This window comes from Nicotiana sylvestris, chromosome 7, assembly GCF_000393655.2.
Source record: "Nicotiana sylvestris chromosome 7, ASM39365v2, whole genome shotgun sequence".
NCBI lineage: Eukaryota > Viridiplantae > Streptophyta > Magnoliopsida > Solanales > Solanaceae > Nicotiana > Nicotiana sylvestris.
The window spans coordinates 49218502-49235944 of NC_091063.1; the positions used below are offsets into that span (position 1 = coordinate 49218502).

The 17443-nt window shown below is 39.3% G+C and overlaps 1 protein-coding gene across 1 annotated transcript; it reads right to left on the reverse strand.

The window, feature by feature from the left end:
• Positions 1-1194: 1194 nt before the first annotated feature.
• LOC138873098 (uncharacterized) lies at positions 1195-17101 on the reverse strand. Its single transcript, XM_070151535.1, has 2 exons — positions 16752-17101; positions 1195-1282 (listed from the first exon to the last, which is right to left on the reverse strand). Exons 1-2 carry the CDS (start codon positions 17099-17101, stop codon positions 1195-1197), a joined length of 438 nt encoding a protein of 145 aa, XP_070007636.1.
• Positions 17102-17443: the final 342 nt, after the last annotated feature.

A 17443-nucleotide genomic window follows, 5' to 3' on the forward strand; every position in this document is an offset into this window, starting at 1 on the left:
AAATTGGTCAAAAGAGTGGAGAGGATTGGAGAGGAGAAATACTTTCTGGAGATATGCAAGAGCTTCTATTATTGCAGAATTGAATGACCAACTTGATATGCTAGACAAGCTTGGGGATGGCATATGTGAAAGCTTACTCCACTATAGAAAAGAAACCTGGTGCAGAGCTTATTTAATTGTGATAGGAAGTGTGATATTATTAACAATAATATGTGTGAGACTTTAAATGCTTGGATTCTGGCTGAGAGACATAAGACAATCATCACAATGTAGAGGAAATCAGAATTAAGCTGATGATTAGGATAGGTAAGATGAGGGAGTTATGTGAGACATGGATATGTGATATCTCCCCAATTGCAATGAAGGTTTACCAGGATAATTTGGCAAAGTCTATGAAGTGTACTCCAAGATGGAATGGTGAAACATGCTATAAGATTGAAAATCCTAAGTACAAGCATGTGGTATCCTTAGTAAATATGACATGTAGTTGCAGAGCTTGACAGTTAAAAGGTATCCCATGTTGTCTTTCAATTGCTAGCATGCATTTCAAGGACATGGAACCTATTCACCATATTACATATTGGTATCGTAAGTCCACTTACTTGAAGGCTTATTCAACATTTATCCAGCTTGTGCCTTGTATGAAACAGTGGCCATCTTCAGGCCACCCCCTATTGAACCTCCCCCTATTAGAAAGATGTCTGGCAGACAAAAAAAATAGGAAAAGAGAAGAAACCAAACATTTAAAATCTGAGAAGCTTTCAAGGAGAGGTATGGAGATGACTTGTTCCCTCTGTGGTGTGTGTGGACACAACAAGAGGGGATGCCCTAGTAAAAAAACTACTATTGAAAATGCTGTACCAACTGGTACACCTTCATATGTTGTTGGAAGGGGTAGAGGAAGAGGAAGAGGAACTAGTACTACTGCAACATCTAGTTCACAATCAGCAATTGGTAGAGGAGTTTCTGCAACTGGTAGAGGGGTTGGAAGAGGTAGAGGTAGTGGAATTGGGTTGTTCCAAGCAAGGAATGGGTTCACTTTTTTTACTATAAGTGAGCTAAATAAAGTTATAATTAGTGTATCTTCCTTCTATTGAATGTAATGTTGTAACTAAGTATACTGTACTTTGGCAGAGTGGAGGACAAAATCCAAGGGTCATTATCACCGGAACTAAGACTAAGAGGTCTATAGCTTCAGGGGAGGAATGTGCTTACTAACCAAGAAGTGTCGACTTGAGGTGGATGGGCAAAATAGCCATAAGCACAAGACAACTTCAAAGAGCTGCAACATCACAACACAATCTTAGTCAATCTAGTTCATCATCTCAATCAATGAAGAAACTAAAAAAATGAAGACTTTGGTTGTAGTTTAAGCTTTATATTTTGTTAAGTATTGCTATGGATAACAATGTATTATGTTTTGTAAAGTGTTGCTATGGACAACCAAGTGCTATATTTTGTAAAGTATTGCTAATCCGTTTTGGTGTATACTAATGAACACTTATTTTGTGGAATGAAGTATATTTAAGTCTTCTTTTTATACTGGTATATTTGATTATACAAAAGCTGCATTACCATGTTTGGTTACCAAAGCTAAATAGGAACATAACACAAGAGAAGACCAACAACTTCAATGAGCTAAATAGGAATATAACACAAGAGCTTGAATATATCTCTAATAAAATAGGGGATAACCCTCATAGACAACAACTCTTTAATTAGCCAAATACATGAATACCCGATACATGGGAATATCATTACACTATATAGTAGTGCTCAGAACTACCAAATACAATGGCCTTAATGATGATTAATCCTAAAATCAGAAGAAGAAAAAAAGTCTCCTCCAATTCCTCTGTTTTCTGGATTCTTGCAAATGCCCTTCAAACCGCTTCTTCTTCTTAAGTAGACCTAAAATCACTAGATTTAAGTGTTCGTTAGTCGGGGAATCAAACCATGCGAAATACTTATACCCAATTTTCTTATCTTTTTGCAAATCCATACATTTTGAAATGAAGCTTATAAAGTTTTGAAATAACGATTATAACAATCTAAGGTTACCTCGTAATTTTTACAATCATAGAATCGATGACCAGGGTTGTCTGTACTCCATGAAATTACTAGTTCAGCTGCATCTCCACATCGACAAAATGGACCCGAATTCTCCATTCAATATGAACCCTAATACGAGAATTGATAGAAGAATAATTATCTTACTTTATGTATTGCACTTATAGAACAAATATAACGAGCTTGAATATTAGATGTGGAATGTGAAGATGGGGGTTGGGTTTTTCTGAAATTGGTTCCTTTTAATATGAAGAAGATAAAAATGGTTGATTTTAATAAGAAGAAGATGAAGAAATGAGCGTTAGGGTTAGGAAAATGGGGCCAATTCCAGTAATTAGCCGTTGTAATTTGTCAGGTGAGGCAGAAAATAACTTTTAACGTGCCGCATTGGTCGTGTTTCAAATGTCCGAGAGGCTGGTCAAAAGTAGTGTGTAATTGACACACATTTGAAATGTTTGGTGTGTAAAGTTAAAGCCGTGGTCAATAGGCATGTAACAGGGATTTGGATGCAAGGTGGATGGATAAACTATGTATTTTGCCAACAAAGTATCATTAAAAAAAACCGTCTCTTAGGGTGTGTTTGGTATAACAGAAAATATTTTCCGTGGTTTCCTCATTTTTCCGTGTTTGGTAGCAAATTAAGAAAAATAACTTCTCAAGAGTATTCATAAATAATTTAGATACAATAAACATGAACTCATAAACTTTCGAAGTAACAACTGTTCGATCCCACAAATTGCATAAACTTCCGAACCAGTAAACTTTCGAACCGAAAAATTTTGTAATTTCTAAACCCGCAAACTTCCAAACACATAAACCTTCGAACTCATAACTTTGGAACTCGTAAATTTCGAACATGTAAACTTAAAAATGAAAACACAAGAAATGGGGAAAAAATTGGGGGGGGGGGGGGTTTCAGGGTTTATCTATGCCTGGTTCTTCTAGTGGGTATCCCGGTGCTCGGGGCTCCCTTCAGTCCCCATTGCCAGTGGCCGGTAGAGGTTGCTTTGAGTGTGGAGATTTGGGTCATATCAAGAGGTTTTGTCCCCGCCTTACGGGAGGTTCACCCTAGCAGAGGAGTGATAACTAGGGATTTTGATACATTTTATACTCCTTCATGCTTAAGTTTTGATTAGAAATGTGTACAAATAGTCCCAAAAGGCTCACAAGTTGTGCTTGATTGCAGGTTTGATCAACAAGGTGACAAGATGTCAAAGATCAGCTCAAAAAGGAGTGAAACTTGCACAAGTACCAAGACAATACAAGCTCAGGGAAAACAGGGCCAGTGCGGCCACTCACCATTCTGTGCGGTCCGCACAAGTGAGGTTCAGAGAGGCTGCTATTCAGGCAAAAAAGGCAATGTGGATGCACGAGGTTTTGTGCGGTACGCACTGGGATCAATGCGGCCGCACTCAATTTAGTGCAGTCCGTAGAGAGAAGGTTCAGAGAGTTGCCAGTTCCAAGTTTGAAGCCTAATGCGGTCCGCGCTCCATTTCATGCCGACCGCACTGGAGGCCACCGCGGCCGCACTCGATTCTGTGTGGTCCGCATTGCCCAAGTTCAGAGAGTCGCTTATTCAAGTCCAGAGCTCTAGTGCGGCCGCACGTGATTTTGTGCGGTACGCACTAACCTCGCGGGGTATTTTTGTCCATATTTTTCAGCTTAGTATAAATAGCTTCTTTTTCCATTTTTAGGTCATCAGATAGTTTTGTACACTGGTTGCGCTCATGACTTCAAATATTTTAGCTATTTTGAGTAATTTTAGCTTCATTTCAACATTGAATCTTCAAGTTTAATTTAGCAATTAATTAATATGAGTTTTTCTTCATCTATTTCTTTGTGTTCTTCTCTAATTATGAGTAGCTAGACCCATAATCTAGGGTTGTAGCTCAACCCTAGTGTGGGTAATTGATGGGTCTTATGTTTTGATGCTTGATTGTCTATGAGTATTTGATATTTGGACTAATTTCATGTTTAATTGCTGAATTAGTGGTTGCAAACACTAGTTTGTGTTTAGTTGACTTTGGCTCTTCTTGAGAAAGAGAGTCTAAGTCTCTGAAATTGGTCCAACAAGGAATTGGGGCGTTAATACCCAACTTGAACCTTGATTGTTTGTACAAATTTGCATACCTAATTGGTCTTGAGAAAGTCAATTCGGGCAAATTCACTCGAACTACCGAGAGATGTAGAGTGAGTAGAATCGTGCAATGGTTATATCATACTCCCCAAATGTGACAATCATATCTTAGACTCAAGTACCCGTCAATTGACCACCTAGGCGAAAGTCACTACCCTAGTGCATTTTAATCGTTTGAACAACTCGCAATAGTTTAATCCTATCTTATTTTAATTTAATTGATCATTGTAGTTCTATACAATTAGAAGTAAAACAAAATCCAAAATGTTTAGAAGCGCAATTAAGAGCAAATACACAACTCCACTTTAGATAGACATCCGACTCCAACTTCTAGCTCCCTGTGGAAATCGATCCCGATCTTAATCGGGTAAAAGCTGCTTCGATCTCTCTCGCTACTCAATAGTAATGCAGGGTTGGCTTCGATCAGGGGGAGGGGGGTAATAGCATAGTGGGTGGTGACGGAAAAGGAAAAAAACTTAAATCTAAAAAAAAAATTGGAGAGAAGAGGGTGGGAGAGGTGGGGTAGGGGAGATAAGGGGAGGGGGTTGGTGTGAGATGTGAGGGTCGGTGGAGTTTTTGGAAAAAGTTTTCCTAACTTTTTATAGGGAAGTCATTTTTCTCCAATTTCAGGAAAATGTGATATCTAGGAAAATATTTTTCAAACTATTTTGTACAACCAAACAGTGAAAAGTGGAAAGAATATTTTCCGAAAAATATTTTTCGTCATACCAAACACATTCTTAATCCCTGAAAGATGCTTAGAATACTTGGGGCGAGAGAGCGGGGATAAGTTCTTGATGATGGAAAAACTATCTCCCTTTCCCTCGACAAAAATACTCGGGTTATCCACATCTTACAAATTAAAAAATATTGAATATAGGGTGTGTTTGGTACGACGGAAAATAAGTGGTTCTCTTACTTATTTTTTGATATTTATTTAGGTAGCAAAAAATATTTTTGGAAAATATATAATTTAGACAAGCACTATATGAGATAAAATGAGTAAGGACGAGGGAGGGTGGTACGTCTGCGTCTAGGGACTGGAGTGACGTGACGATGTTAGGGGGTGAGGGTTGGGAATGGGGTGGGGGCAGAGGGTGGGTGGGTGGATATAGGGGTGACAGTGGAGAATAGGGTGAAGAATGTTGAAATATAGTTTTGGAAAATATTTTGACAAGGAAAATGAATTTACGAGGAAAATATTTTTCAAAATATTTAAACCAACCAAACATAAAAAGGTTGAAAAATATTTTCCCCCATACCAAAAACACCCATAGGCATCACATATTTTCAAGGAAAAAATTATGAATCTTCCAAACTTTATCTGGAGTATCGTCTTATCAATCTATAAATGATTATTTACATGAGCTAACCTAGAGTAAGAGAAAGACATATTAGGTTTAGCAAACTAATTGTAAAAGATAAAAACTTGTCCCTGTGTGTTTCTCGTGAGTAGTATATAGATAAAAACTTGTCCCTGTGTGTTTCTCGTGAGTAGTATATAAGTTGAATATATGCAGATTTAAATAATATGACACAAGATTTTTCCATCTCATTATCTTTGTTGAAGTTATAAACTTGTAACTTGTAAGCTTACATTATTTTTGAAAGAAAAAAAATAAGATTTTTTAAGTTTTTGCAAAATATGTACTCTTTGATTAGTAATGTGTAGTATTAAGAAAAGAACAATTCGTAAAATTTAATGAAACCATTTATAATCGCGTGAAACACGAGCAAACTCAGTAGTAATGAGTATGTCTAATTGTTAAAGAAGCATTTGACAAACACCTTGCCAAAAGAAGAGAAGAAAAATAAAAAATTTTAAAATTGACTAGTCGATCGAAATTAATTGAACATTGTCAAAAATATACAACACCTACATTCGAAAAATATATATTTGTCGACTACTATTTTTTGGAGTGTTTAAATCTATATATTTCTGAAGGAAAAAAAAGAGGCACTTGAAAAGAAAAATTAACTCTATAGGGTAAAATTGGCTTATATTAAATGGTTGAATGATAGTGCGACACGTGAAATCGAAGACAGGCAGAAGATAAACTGAGTAACAACCAGTACCAAAAACAACTGCCATTGGTATCCGATGGACACGAAGGGAGCACAATCAATGTGAGCGGATCGAATGTTTGTCATCGAGAGGCATTTAATGAGGAATATTTCCTGTCATTAAATGGACATCCGCTTCAGAGAATATTTATATTTATAGCATACCTTTACATATTCATCAATGACCCCCTTTATTGTAATTTAAGAGGGGCTCAATCCTAGGATCTTGTTTTCCTAGGTCTAGCTATAAATAGTAGGTTCAACAGCCATTGTTGGACACGAAATCTTTGGCAAAGCTTATGCTACATTCTATTCTCAAGATAAATAAAATAACTTTACTTTCTGTTTTATATTGCTCTTACTTCTATCCTCGGAGATATCATTCCCGGAGCCAGTCCTACCATTTTTTTTATTTTAATGCTAAGTCTTATTTTTAATCTAATCTATTTATCATTTTTGGATCAAATTAGTTCGCTTGTATATAAACCACGTAACACATTCAACTGTACCATTTTACTAGTAAACAGTTTGGCGCCCACCGTGGGGCCTAGACAGTTGTGTAATTGGGTTGATCCATGTGCTTATTACTAACTTGTTTGATTCTTTGTTTCTTAGCAGAAACTGAAAATAGCAGCTAACGATGTCAATGTCGCACACAACGTTAAGGGACAGGAGGACCTACCTCAACACGAGGATTCAATTAGTAATACTCGTAACGAGTGGGACGAGGCAACCCTGGTCCGTGGTTTATAGTACCCACGACATATGCGGGAGCCAACTTTCGATGACGCAGAAGATGAACACATTGTGGAAACAGTAAGGATCTTGAGAGAGCAACAGAAGGCCATCATGGGCTATCTCTCAAGGCAGGACCAGGTCATAACGGAATTGAAGCAAGCATTGTTGGGCGCTTCAAACAATGCAAACAGAAGAGCCCCCTTGCCCCGACGTTCCTACAAATCAGACTGCTCGAAGAGTTGATAACAATACCCCTGGGGAGAGGTCAATTTTGACCGATATGAATTAATGATAAGGATAAAATATGATCAACTTGGATTCTCGACATCAACCAGGGGATGGGACCGAGATAAGTTGAAAGATGATTTTGATGCAGACCGGCAGTCTTATGAAGGCCGCTTCCTCCCTTATGATAGAGTCGAAAGACGCGCCAACAAAGGGTTCTGGTCCCTGGATAGGTTCGCTCCTGAACGAAGAATTGACCGTGGCCGGAAAAATAGATCGTTACAAGAAAAGAAGTGCCGGGGACCTGAGATTCCACTTATCCCACGTTATCAGATTATAATTTAACATCAGCGTAATGGAGCTGGTATCGGCAATAAGGAATATCAAATAAGCACGATTCTCGAAGCCAATCAGATCCGATCAGCCTAAGGGATCCCAATTTGTGGTGCAAATATCATAGGACTTACGGCCATAGAACTGAGGACTGCCGGTATCTGCCCGAGGAGGTAGCAACGTTGTTGAAGAATGGCCATCTTAGAGTGTTCTTAAGCGGTGAGCCAAGAACAATTATGGCTATAGCTGGGACAATGCAGAACCCTTAAATATATGGCAAGACCCTCATCGGTTGACTACCGACATGATTTTCGGAGGGAATGAAATCAATGGTGTAACCTTCTTGGTGGCAAAGAAAACAATGGTATCGGTGACCCATAACAAGAAACCCCAAGAAGTCGTTGAAGACGACATCATTTTACAGAGGAAGACGTTAACAGACTTCTTTTGCCACATAACGACGCCCTGGTAATTTCTCTTAATGTTCTAGATTTCAAGATTAAACGTGTTTTGGTTGACCCTGTCATGCCCCGACCTCGGGGAGTGGACCGACGCTCAACCGACATAACCCAGTCAAGCAAGCCTATATAATGCCTTCTACCCGGACTTACCCATGAATAAAGAGATGATACATTTCATCAATTAGACAATGAGAAGATCATGTGAACAACACCAATTCATTACCATTAGTCACGTCATTTATAAGTCTCCAAAATATTACATTATACATTCATAGTTTAGAAGTGGTACCTGTGGTACAAATAGAACATTCTAGTTTGACTTTCCCAATACCAATGAAACACCCATACTATGTTTATGGAGCTTCTAACAGAAACAAAGGAGTATTATAATAGTACCGGTGACAAGGCCTCGGCTATACCTCAAAACATAATACATAAGGAACAAAAGATACACGACCCCAAAATGAAGTGGGGCTCACCAAGTTAGCTGGGAAGAGGGTGTACCGCTATTACTGATCACTGCCGCTTCCTGTGAAACCACATGCATCCCTTAAAGATGTAGCTCTCCCAGCAAAAGGGACGTTAGTACATATGGAATAGTACTAGTATGTAAGACTAAACACCCTCTCAATAGAACGAGTAAAAATACAAGGAGAAACAATCATAGCATCAATAGAAGCCTCAAACAATATCAAAGCATCAAGTTAGGAGAAAGATAAGTTTTCAAGTAAATTTTATTATTTTAGGTTGGGAGATCTTTAGTACCGATATAGCACCGTGACTTTAGCATGGAGTTCGATCACGGCTTGATTGGCTAGGCCCTCTCACCCAAAGACATCCAATCAAAATCACAATCACTACTATGTGCACGGCATGGCGTCCGATCTTGACCCATTTGACTAGGCCGTCTCACCACAATATTGTGAGGATCGACATCAAATTCCACTAGTAATCCTCTCATCCAAAATAAGGGAAAACAAACTCAACAAATCAGTCTCATCCCAATTAAGGGGAATATTCTCCACACAATTATTTGGGCATTTAACCTACAATCACTCCTACACCGGTACGTGTAGTTTCAGGGTTAGGTTATTTCAACCTACCCTTCCTTGGTGACTAATGATACTCCCAAAATGTTCATTATATAAAGTTTTTCAGTTTATTTCATAATCTTTTACACGTCTTTTTATTTCATTGGCACTAGTGGCCACAAATGTAATATTATTCTTGGCACGTCCGCCATATTTCATATTTCATGCCCACCTCTTTCACTTTAAAATATCATCATGGATTATCAACAACAAGGCATTTCTAAGCACAACTTTAAGTAAACATATGAGCAATTAAGTGTCTTAAGCACATTGAGTTTTCTTCCACAATTTGGCATAATAACTTTCATTTGAAACACGACTCGAGGTCATAACATTTTAATACACAACCCATACTTTGAACATATTCCTGAAGGATAACGTATTATGATAAGAGCATTCGGTATACATTTCGAACATATATCTTTCAACACAAAGATTATTCAGAATAGTCAAATATATAATGAATAACTCAGGACGTGAGAAATAAGAGATTGGCCCATTATACTTGAGACTTATGATAATATCGTGGAATTCAATTCTAAGAGAGAAGTTTAGCCAACATACCTCGCTTGAGCTTTCCTTAAATTACTACAATGTTCTGGAAATTCTAGCAACTTCAATCTATTTGGAGACATAACAAAATTGAACCATAATTAGGAGGATATTCGTGGATTCAGTTCATTTAAACATTTTATCAAGCACTTGGTGTGCACTATGATTTCAAGGTTCTCCTATGCTGGATTCATTCATCTCACAACACAATGTTTACCTATTTGAGATCAAAAACCTTCCCATAAACCTTGATGGTACATGCATGCATAAATCACACTCCCCATTACCCATCTTTTACCCCAACTTTGATATGGAAAGCTATGGCGAGAACTTTACTTCTTTAGAAGACAACTAGCAAGGTTTCCTTATGAATTCTCCCAGACTTGAGCAAGGATTGATGAACAAATAACTTAAGGGTTCCTTCTCTCACTCTAGAGCACTCTCCTATCTCTAAATAGCAGTTTGAACCTTCTAAAACAAACCCTAAGGTTGTTTTATAAAAATAGGATCGGTTTATAAAATCAGAAAATGGAACCTCCAAAGTCAACTCTGCGGTCACAGAGTGCACCGCAGATTAGGTCTATGGCCCGCAAAGTGAACCTCCAAAACTGCGTTATCCTGGTCCAGTCTGCGATAGATCTGCGGTCCGCAGATCAGTTATGCCGTCGCATAATGCACCACAGTATCTTCCTTCGAATTTTTCTCATGTTGGTTCTGCGACGGATGTGCAGCCCTCAAAACGCTTATGCGATGGCATAGTTGACCGCAAAACGACCTTCAAAATTGGCCCACGAACGACGAATGGGCCACGAAGACCACCTTATTTGAAGTGGTGGACGGTGACATGGCTACTACATAATTCTTAGTAGTCCGTGGTTACATGAGATGAAGGTCGTACCATCAATATATCACCAACTGTTGAAATTCCCAACCCCGGAGGGAATCAAACAAATAAGAGGAGATCAACCAGCAACAAAAGAAATAAATGTAGTGTTATTTCTTGCAGTAAAGGAAATGAGCCTGGCAAATAGTAATTACAGGAACCAGTGCCTGCTCCCATGCAATGTGAAGATGATAAGGGCGAGGATTTTTCGGAATACCACTAGGTGCCAAGATACTTTTGGGTACCAAAAGAGACAAACGCGACCAAATCCACAACAGAAGAGCTCGAACAAGTGGCTCTATTCGAGGAATTCTTGGAGAGGAAGTTTTACTTGGGAACATGGCTCAATCCCGAGCTCAGGTAAGGATTTATTAATTTCCTTAAAGCTAACTTTGACTGCTTTGTATAGTCGCATCGGATATGACAGGTATCCCGCTAGAGTGGTCATGCACAAACTAAGCCTGGACCAGAGCGTCACTCTAGTAAGGCAAAAGAAACACCTGATAGCCGAGGTCAGAAATAGGTTTGTTAAGGAAGAGGTAACTCAACTTCTTGACATCGGTTCAATCCGAGAGCTGAAGTATCCCGAATGGTTATCTAATGTAGTTGTAGTTCTGAAAAAGAATAACAAGTTTCGAATGTGCGTAGATTATAAAGACTTGAATAAGGAATGCCCTAAAGACTAGTTCCCATTGTCAAATATTGATCAAATGATTTTTGCAACGGCCGGGCACGAGTTAATGTGTTTCCTCGATGTCTATTCGGGGTACAATCAAATCAGGATGAACCCGGAGGATCAGGAAAAATCTTCATTCATAACAAACTTCGGCACATATTATTATAATGTGATGCCCTTCGGGCTTAAAAATGCTGGAGCTACCTATTAAAGGCTCCTGAATAAGATGTTCGAGAAGGAAATAAGTAAAACAATAGAAGTGTATATATATGACATATTGTTCAAGTCTTTGAATGATGGTGATCATTTAAAGCACCTTCAAGAAACCTTTAATATCTTGAGGAAACACAAAATGAAGCTCAACTCAGAAAAATGCGCATTCGGGGTTGGCTCCAGTAAGTTCTTGGGTTTCCTGGTTTCACAAATAGGGATCGAGGTAAATATCGATAAGATCAAAGCCATCAAGGACATTCCAGACCAGCTGACAAGCGTAAAAGAAGTACATATTCTAACCGGAAGATTGACCACATTAAGCAGGTTCATCACACGGTCCTCGAAAAAATGTCATCACTTCTGAAGAAGAAGAACAATTTTGAATGGACTCTGGAATATCAGTAGGCATTGAAAGACCTAAAATGTTATCTATCAAGCCCCTCATTATTATCAAAACAGGGGGAAGGTGAACAACTGCCAATATACTTAGTAGTCTCGGAGGTAGCAATAATTGTCGTTCTAGTTCGGGAGGACGAAGGTACGTAATTTCTTGTCTATTATGCTAGAAAAGTTTTGTTATGAGCAGAGACTTGTTATTCGTACCTCAAAAAACTGGCCTTAGCTCTCGTAGTCACCTCTCAAAAGCTTAGACCTTATTTTTAATGCCATCAGATAGTCGTTGAGACAACCTTCCCTTTGCGGAGTGTTCTTCACAAGCCTGAATTGTCAGGCCGATTGGCCAAATGAGCAGTATAAATTAGTGAGTTCGATATTGAATACAAGCTTAGGACTGCAATCAAATCACAAGTCTTGGCCAACTTAATCGCCAATTTTAGTACCGAGTTATTACCCCTGGCTGCTATAGAAGCGGTACTGGTGTCAGAAATAACATCAAGCGTTTGGACCTTATTCACGGATGAAGCCTTCAATGTGAAAGGGTCAGGGGTGGTCCTAATCACGCCTTCAGGGAGACCCTGAGGCAGGCCATAAAAATTGTTCCATTAACTAACAATGAAGTCGAGTATGAGGCTTTGGTTGCAGGACTTGAACTGGCTTAGGGACTTGGCTCTAGGGTCATAGAAATCAAAGGTGATTCCCAACTGGTGGTAAACCAAGTCCATGGGATTTTCGATGCGAAGGAGGAACACATGCAATAGTACGTGATTAAAGTTCAAACTTTGCTTGCACTATTCAAGGAGTGTTCAATCACACACATCCAGAGAGAAGAAAACGTAGAAGCAGATGCATTGGCCAATTTGGGGTTGTCCACGAAAATAAAAAGATCCGACTCTAGTACTGTCGTTCAACTTATGCATTCGATACTTGATGTAGATGGCTATTATGAAGTAAAATAGCTAACCTGGTCTAGGATTGGAGGAATGAGTTCATCGATTATCTTTCTCATGGCAAGTTGCCTGAAGACCCCAAGGCGTCCTGAGCAGTAGGCACCTAAGTGGATCGCTATAGCCTCTTGGGTGGACAATTATATAGAAAATCATTCCAAGGCTCGTTGGCCCGATGTTCAGGAGCCTCGGAGGCAGACTACATGATGAGAGAGGTCCATGAAGGAATTTGAGGGAACTATTAAGGTGCAGATTTGTTGGTGCTAAAGTTGGTTAGGGCAGGATACTACTGGCCTCAGATGGAACATGATATAAAGGCATTCGTTTAGAAATGCGGCAAGTGTCAACGCCATGCACAATTGGTGCACTAACCGGTGTAACTCTTGCATTCAGTGCTATCCCATGGTCATTCATAAAATGGGAGATAGATATAGTTGGGTCGCTGCCATCGGGTACTAGAAAGGTAAGATTCATTTTAATTTTAACCGATTACTTCACTAAATGGGTTAAAGCAAGTCCTTATCGAAAGATCGGTGAGCGAAAAGTGGTCGAATTCCTATGGGAAAACATAATTTGCTAGTTAGGAATACCGAAGGAGATTATCTGTGATAACAGACCACAGTTCATAGGCTCCAAAGACATAAAATTTCTTGAAGACCAGAAAATTAAAAGGATTACATCCTCACCATACCATCCGAGTTCTTATGGGCAGGCGAAATTGACCAATAAGGTGATCATTCAAAACCTCAAAAAGAGGTTTGAAGTAGCTAAATACAAGTGGCCTCAAGAGTTAATGGGAGTGTTATGGGCATACCAAACGACAGGAAAGTCAAGCACGGGGGAGACACCTTTCTCACTCGTATACGGTGCAGAAGATTTGATCCTAGTGGAAGTAGGAGAACCAACCTTACGGTTTTTCTGAACAGATGAAGAAGAAAATAATGAGGCATTGCTGGTAAAGCTGGAACTGCTCGATGAATGCAGGGACATGACACACGTGAGGATGGTGGCTCAGAAGCAAAGGATGGAATGATACTATAACTGAAGGGCCAATATATGCTATTTAAAGTAGGAGACTTGGTTTTGAAGAAAGTAACTCAGAACACTCGAGAAATCAATGCTGGAAAGCTAGGTCCTACGTGGGAAGGCCCCTACTGGGTTTCGACTGTCACCAGTAAGGGATCATACGATCTGGAAAATCAAGATGGAGTCAAATTGCCTAGCAATTGGAACGTGACTGTCACGACCCAACTCCATCTCAGGCCGTGATGGCGTCCAACACCGTTGTTATACAAGCCAACAATGAACAACTTAAAGATTTTCCATTTTTATTAAGTGTTTCTAAAACTAATCTTTCCTTAAATTTTAAACATTTGATAAATTACGGATTTTTAAAGCAATCAAAAACGGAAACAAACTACGGGAAATCATAATTGTAGAAATACAATTCAAAAATTGTAAGTCTATCAATGTGTGTCAAGATCTAGTGTCACAAGTATGTGAGCAGCTAGTAGAATGTACAAAAGATGGCCATCCTACTGCCTGAAATAGAATAGATAGATACAAGCAAAAGAGAAACTCCAACATGCTGCTAAACGGCGGAAGGGGGCAGCTCACTGTGAAATCTCGAACCTAGATCAAGTATGCGTGCCGGGCGGGTAACCAGATGCACTAGCCTCAGATCCTGTACAATTAAGTACAGAAGCATAGTATGAGTACATAAATAATATGTACCCGGTAAGTATACAATCTAACTTCAAAAAAGTAGTGACGAGAGGTCGACTTGACACTCACTAGAGCTAACAATAATATATTAAAATGTTATACTAAGCATGGATTTGCATGAATAATACTGAAAGCTTAAGAGCAGGAAAATATAAGTCCTTCTTTCACAAATATAAATGCCAAATTCGGTATTTTCATTTAATAGTTTACATTTCAAGACATTTAAGCAATATCAATCATGGAGGGTACCAAAGAATTATCATGCACAAACTATGTCGAGGTTGTACAGTACAGTCCAACATAATATTAAACTATGCACTGCTGAAGGGTCGAATGGCACGAACCATAGATGCATCTATTCACTACCGAGGCGCTCGGCCCGATCCACAAATAGCAATTATTTTTAAGGAAACACAAATTTCTCATTTACAGTCAAGTATTCCAATAAATTCTTCAAATAAGTAAACTTAACCTTTTACGAATTCTCTTATCAAATTCTAACATGAATCAAGTAATTAAATTAGCAAGTAAGGGCACAAACATTTCAAACAAAGCATGGTACGGGTCCTAAACGAATCGGACAATAGCATAAGTAGCTACGTACGGACTCTCGTCACCTCGTACATACGTAGCCCCCACAAATAGGTACACACATTTATTTAATTCACCTATGGGGTTAATTCCCTCTTACAAGGTTAGAAACAGACTTACCTCGTCTCAAAGCCTAATTCCCAATTCAAGAATGCGCTCAAACCTCCAAATTTGATGCCAAGCAATTCGAAACTAGTCAAACATTACATAAACTAATCAATATATGCTCAAAAGTTCATATTCCCACTATTAGAGTGATAACCCAACTCAAATTGCAAGATTCCTAAAATTCACACCCAGGCCCTCATGCTCGGATTTTGGAAATTTTCAAAGAAAGTTGTTACCCATAACTTTAAGAACATAAATATATGATTTTTACTAAATTCCATAACAAATTTCGTGGTTAAATCTCATTTTTATCAAAAACCTAGGTTTTCCATCTAACCCATGAATTCCAAAAATTTACATGTTAATTAATATCTACACATAATCTATGTATTAAACTCACATTAGGTGGAAATTACTTACCCTCAATAGCTAGGTTGAAATCTCCCTTTTTGAAGCTCTAAAATTGCCAAAGTGTATGAAAAATGGGAGAAAAATGCCTAAAAACCGTAAGTAAAAAAGGCTTCTGCCCAGCTAAGACGGACTTCTTCGCGAACGCGGAAGAAGCCTCACGTTCGTGAAGGCCTATGCTGACTGAGCATCGCGAATGTGACAGCTCTTCCGTGAACACGAAGAGCAACGTCCACTGGCCCTCCCCGTCCCCATTTCCCCTATGCGAACGCGAGTGGGGTTCGCGAACGCGAAGGCCTAGGCCTTCATGGCTTCACGAATGTGAAAGGAAATTTGCCCACTGTCCCAAATCCTTCTTCACAAACGCGATGGCCCTCTCGCGAACGCGAAGAAGGAAACCAAAACTGGAAAATCTGGTTTCTCAGATTTAGCTCCGGGCAGTCCGAAACACACTCGAGCTCCTCGGGACCTCGTCCAACTACACCTACAAGTCTGAAATCATAATAAGGACCTACTCGAACTTTAAAAATGTGTAAAACAACAACAAATCCAAGAATCACACCCCAAAACCAAATTGGATCAAACTTTGAACTTTAAGTTTCCAAATCGCTCTGAACGTGTCGAATCATACTTGGGCTGCTCGGATTGACACTAAAGTTTGTGTGCAAGCCTTAAATGACATTACGGAACTATTCTCGATATTGAAATTCCATTTAGACCTCGATATCCCCAAAACCTACCCCAAACCAAATTTAAAGAACTTTAAAAACCTTCAAAGAACCAACTTTCACTATTAGGTGTTAAAACGCTCCCGGTCTCCGAAATCATCATACAAACCTATTGAAACCGTCAAATCTTGATTCCGAGGTCATTTACTCAAAATGTTGACCGAAGTCAAACTTGGCCTTTTAAGCCAACCTTAACGAACCAAGTGTTTTGATTTCAACCCAAACTCTTCTAAATCCCCAACCAACCATCCCCACAAGTCATAAATAAGTAAAAGCAAGTACGGGAAGTCTCCTTTAGGGGAACAGAGTTCTAGAAAGCAAAACAACCGGTCGAGTCGTTGTAGTCTCCACCATAGATTTATACCTGAAGTGGTGAATAAGTGTGGATATCTGCTCCGCACGTACTCCTCGGACTCCCAGGTCGCCTCCTCAACTGGTTGGCCCCTCCACTGGACCTTTACCGCAGAAATACTCTTGGATCTCAACTGGCGATCCTGTCTAGCAACAATGGAAACTGGCTCCTCCTCATAACCCAATATCTCATCTAGCTGAATAGTGCTAAAATCTAACACATGTGACATGTCGGCGTGATATCTCTGAAGCATAGACACGTGAAAAACTGGATGAACTCCTGATAGGCTAGGAGGTAAAGCAAGCTCATAAGCAATCTCCCCAACTCGCCTCAACACCTCAAATGGACCTATAAACCTTGGGCTTAACTTCCCCTTCTTTCTGAATCTCATAATCCCCTTCATCGGCGAGACTTTCAATAGAACCTTCTCGCCTACCATAAATGATACATCACACGCCTTCTGATCCGCGTAACTCTTCTGTCTGGACTGTACTATGCGAAGTCGCTCTTGAATGAACTTTACCTTTTCCAAAGCATCCTTCACCAGATCAGTACCATATAACCTAGCCTCGTCAGGCTCAAACCACCCGATGGGAGAACGACATCACCAATCATATAAAGCCTCAAATGGAGCCATCTCGATATTGGTCTGATAAATTTTGTTGTAAGGAAACTCAGTCAAGGGCAAGAACTGATCCCACTACCCTCCAAAGTCAATCACACATGCTTTAGGCATGTCCTCCAG

Coding starts and splice junctions, on each gene's coding strand:
- LOC138873098 (XM_070151535.1), bottom strand. CDS start 17,101: ATGAAGGGGATTATGAGATTCAGAAAGAAGGGGAAGTTAAGCCCAAGG. Junction 1,283..16,751: donor GCGACCTGGGAGTCCGAGGA/GTACGTGCGGAG, acceptor GTGATGTTGCAG/CTCTTTGAAGTTGTCTTGTG.